Source organism: Trichoplax adhaerens, genomic scaffold, assembly GCF_000150275.1.
Source record: "Trichoplax adhaerens TRIADscaffold_2 genomic scaffold, whole genome shotgun sequence".
NCBI classification, from domain to species: domain Eukaryota; kingdom Metazoa; phylum Placozoa; class Uniplacotomia; order Trichoplacea; family Trichoplacidae; genus Trichoplax; species Trichoplax adhaerens.
In genome coordinates, this window is record NW_002060944.1 from 570,314 (window position 1) to 574,833 (window position 4,520).

The following is a 4,520-nucleotide window of genomic DNA, read 5'->3' on the forward strand; positions in this document are numbered from 1 at the left end:
ATCGGTTCATTATTCAAGGTTGACGATCTTGCGGAATGCTAATCTGTATGGCACCATGATTGTACTAACGTTTATTTATTATTGATTATTTAATTTTATTCAAATCTATCCGAATATAGGGTTTGGTGGTGATAAACCAACGTCGCGAGTAGTCCGATCACATAAAGGAAAACAAACGATCTATTCAATAATGATCTATATTTGACTTTTAAAACCCTTGTACTTTTTAAATGATAGCTCGGGGGTAATTAACGCAATACATAGATCTTCATGGTTCCAATTTTCCTTTATTTTATACCAGAATAAGCTACATCATTAAAAGTATAGAATTGTTTCGGACGTTTATAATAGAATGAAATGCGATAATGAAATCTTTTATCCTTAAAGTTAATGTAACATTTAGTATCTTAATTATTTCTTATCACGGTACGAACTACCGTGAAGAAATAGCTATCTAAATTAGGTTAATATAATATAGTGATATTATATTACAACTAGTTACTTACAATAGGAATGACTCTAATTATAAATGTGTTACAGTAAATTTAATGCTGTGCTGTAATGTGTACTGAAATGATTCTGTGAATGGACATATTGTAGTCCGACTGTGAAAAACTAGTTAGTAGATGTTCTCACCCAAGTATTTTTATAAGATGACTTGTGAATGTTAGCTGCTGTAGAAGGGTATATAAACCCGTCAGATAGTTGAGTTTAACGTAGAATCGAAGGCGTCTAAATTCTTGTGAGTAGGGATACTGAATCTCGGAGACTATAGTAATTTAGAGATTTGTTTTACGTTATCCTTGTCACGAAGCTGGTTCGTGACATTTCTACAGTCCTTAGTTATATAAGAAAAGCAATTATAGCAATGATTATTATCACTAAATTATCTTCGGTCATTATTTTATGAGGGCAATTCCCCAAACCATCTTTCTTTGCTAACTTTGTAAATACTTGCTTCCGCTGGCTTTGATGCCAACGTGAATTATACCATTCCTTAATCCTGCTCGCATCGTTAGAAAGACTAATCTTGATGAAGCAGCTTCTCTTGTTCTGCTCCACTTTATTGATGCAAAGTATTTCTCTGAGCACAATGGATAATATACTATGTAATACTGTAATCAATTCCTTATAGAACGATTATTCTTGAAATCGAATAGTTATCTGTAATAATTGAATACCTAACTAGGAAATATCAGGGTGTGATTAATTAATTTATTAGAAAGTCATTCGAATATGAATTATGAATTGGTTATACGATTATATAATAATATCCTTTTCAAAAATTTTATTTAATTTTTCTCTCATTTCAGAGTTAATTTTCAACAAGTAATTTACTTGATGAGCCATCATTTTCACCCTATAATTATGTAGCAATGATAATGAATATTTATTAAGTTATTATTCTAAAATACAATTTTAAATTGCCTTAATCGTTAAAGAAATAAAAATAAATTGTATTAATTCGTACTTTATACGCAGAGAATGAATATTAATTACCATTAGGGTAAATCTATTAAGATACTGTAGGCTTTCTGTCATCATTACCTTCTGCCATGATTCGAAGCAATTTCTTTCAACTCACGAACATCGTTTTCTACTGCACTGGATTGACTAACTTCGATCATATCTTGACTCAAATTATTTTGAATCTAAAAAAGACATAGTTTGAATGTGTAATTAAACTTTAGTCCGGGGTTAAATAGTTGTAAATAATAGATCACTGCATTGAACGAATCTGATACTGAGCTATTCTTCGATAATAATAAATACTAAATACTTACAATAAGAGTTACTTTGATTATTATATTTCAGTAAATTATATGTTGCACCCTAAACTGAAATTCTTATACGTTAACTGAGGTTAAACAATTGCAGAACTATCCTTTGTAATTCCAAGTATCACTAAAGTTATGTTATATCATAATTAATCTTATTAGCAGATATATTGTAGTCTAACTATGTAGGATTAGTTATCTAATATCTGTATCAATAAAAAAGCTATGTCAGTTTGGTAATTCATTGCTTCAGTTTATGACAACAGCATTGATAAGTGCCTTATGTTGATATTATAGAAGTATGTTCATGCTCTGCAGGTTGCAATATTATAAGATATTATCTCTTCTCTAACTGAATTTAACGTAAAAGCAAAAGTTTCTTTAGTCTTTGCGAAATTTATTAATGTAGAAGGAACTAGAAATTCCTTATATTCTCGTAAGCTCAATGATTTATTTCTGCCGTATATCTTGCCGAAAAGCTAATTTATGATAACATCAAATGAGTAGCGATTGCTAAAATATATCGGAAAGTAAAATTATCTAGAATATCGTTTCAAAGAATACTAAACTATCAATTCTAAACTTGTTCATGGAATAAGCCTTGCTTGAAGCAAGAATCAGTACTTACTTGAGTGAACAATCCCCGCTCTCGTTTTTCCTCCTTACTGATATAAAATTTCTTCCTTAGAAAGTAAGGTAACGAATTTTTCAATTTGGTCCATGAATTGTACTTGAATGTTCAAACAACTCAGAACGGCATTTCTTTCAATTTTATGTATATCGCCTACGGCTAAATCAACCTATATAGTAAAGTTAAATATCAGTTACGGCTATCAAGATATTGTATATCAGCTACATATTTTGTTTACCATCAGGTTCATTGCAGCAATCGGCATAACAATGATAAAGCCAAAATAAAAGATTAGCGCAAGAACATTATAAGGAGCTAATGTTTTTCCGTTATATATAGGATCAAAGAAGACTTCGATATAGTCTAATTCTCCGAGTATCATATCGAAAACTTTGATAAAAGAATATGATGCACTGCTGAAGTAAGTCTATCATAGAGGTCAAGAAAAGGAATAGATAAATACCTCAATATTCATTAATATTGTTAGCATATTAGGAAAATGAGTTTATATGCTATCAGAGAAATTTCGAAGATTAACTTACCTTGTGACCTAGTATAATATGAAAGCTAAGTCCAAAGGCAATAATAAGAAATCCCAACATGAACCCTACCTATCGAGAATTTATACGCATACAAATCCATTAAAGAATCCAGGTAAAATACTCTTAATACAGATATCCGATTCATTCGTTGCGAATGATCATTAATACCCAATGAAATTGCATTATATTAAATATTAATACATCAGCAGATTACCTTAGCAATAGTAAGCAAGACCGATTGAAGCATGACAACGTATATACCAAAGGTAGGTAGCCTAGGCATATTAAAAGTATTCTATCAACTATTTCAATCTTGATTACAATTACTATACAGACTTACAGTAAATTAAGGGAACTTTGCTACATTGCTTTTGAAATATTACGAAATAATAAATTAAAATCCAGTCAATAGATTGATCTATTAGCTTTTTCGGTATCTTACATGTGAGATATAACAGTTATAATAATTATATATACTAGTATGCAACATTAAATAATATTTTCTACTTTCTATCTTTAATTGCTAAAGGAGTAGATTAAAAAATTCTCTTGCTGGATCATCCATGCATTTTGCAGATATCCACCACGCGAGATGATACAGTTATAATAATTACAGAGGTAACATAAAAAGATATTTTCTACTTTCTATCTGGAATCGCTAAGACTAGATGTAAAACTTTTCTTGCTAAAATATTAAGAATATCTTAATTATTAAATATAGAAATGGTATAATTTATTAAAGTATTCAGCGTTTTGCAAGCAAGTAATAAATAAATTCTGACTGAAAGATCACTGGTTAATTCTACATTTGTTAAGATGGATTCATATATACAGTACAATCCTAATAGTGTTAAACCTACCGTTGCAGATAAACTATTAAATTACAGCAAGTTGATAGCAATACTACCTACGGCCCACTGAACAAAGCCAGGTTCACTTCCAGGAGCAATAGAAAATATGATGGTAGAAATATATATCAATAATTCCACGCAATTTGTTAAGTCATGAAAGTAGGATGATTTCTGCCAAGTAAAATCAAAGATATATGTTACAGTAATCCTTTGCTGACCATTTTGTCATGGCGGTATAATGCTTTTAAATTGTTGCAAATAATGGAAAAAATCTTATACTAGCTGCTATAAATCAACCAGTGTGAAAGGCTATTAGTAAATTATAATGGTTGATGTAGTTAAAAAACACCTTACGACACATTTGAGCTAATTCTGTCATTAAATTTACCAGAGTAAACAGAAGGATAATCAACTGAGAAAGGAAGATGCCTGGTCGTGAACTCTAAAATAACGATTTAAGATGTAGTCATGAACGGATTTCAAAGCACAATCCATTCTCTATTTCATTAAGGATGAATATCCTTAAAAATTTCCTATAAGTATCGTTCAAAAACAACACTTACAAATGTAAAATAGTAAAATGTAACAGTTCGATTGCCATAAGTATACGTTTCTTGAGTATATTCATAGTTAGAATAATCACCATTATAAGTAACGATATTGCCGAATGGACGCAAAGCGACAGTGAAATAGGTTAAAGCCCCAACGAGTAAGAGGC

The 4,520-nt window shown here is 30.3% G+C and overlaps 1 protein-coding gene across 1 annotated transcript; it reads right to left on the reverse strand.

The window, feature by feature from the left end:
* Positions 1 to 1,260: 1,260 nt before the first annotated feature.
* On the reverse strand, positions 1,261 to 3,234 carry TRIADDRAFT_52913 (uncharacterized protein; the record flags this gene model as incomplete). The annotated part of the gene is made up of 7 exons (XM_002109701.1): positions 1,261 to 1,360; positions 1,549 to 1,652; positions 2,407 to 2,457; positions 2,510 to 2,578; positions 2,648 to 2,836; positions 2,952 to 3,020; positions 3,166 to 3,234. The coding sequence occupies 7 exons, from the start codon at positions 3,232 to 3,234 to the stop codon at positions 1,261 to 1,263; spliced, it is 651 nt and encodes a 216-aa protein (XP_002109737.1).
* Positions 3,235 to 4,520: the final 1,286 nt, after the last annotated feature.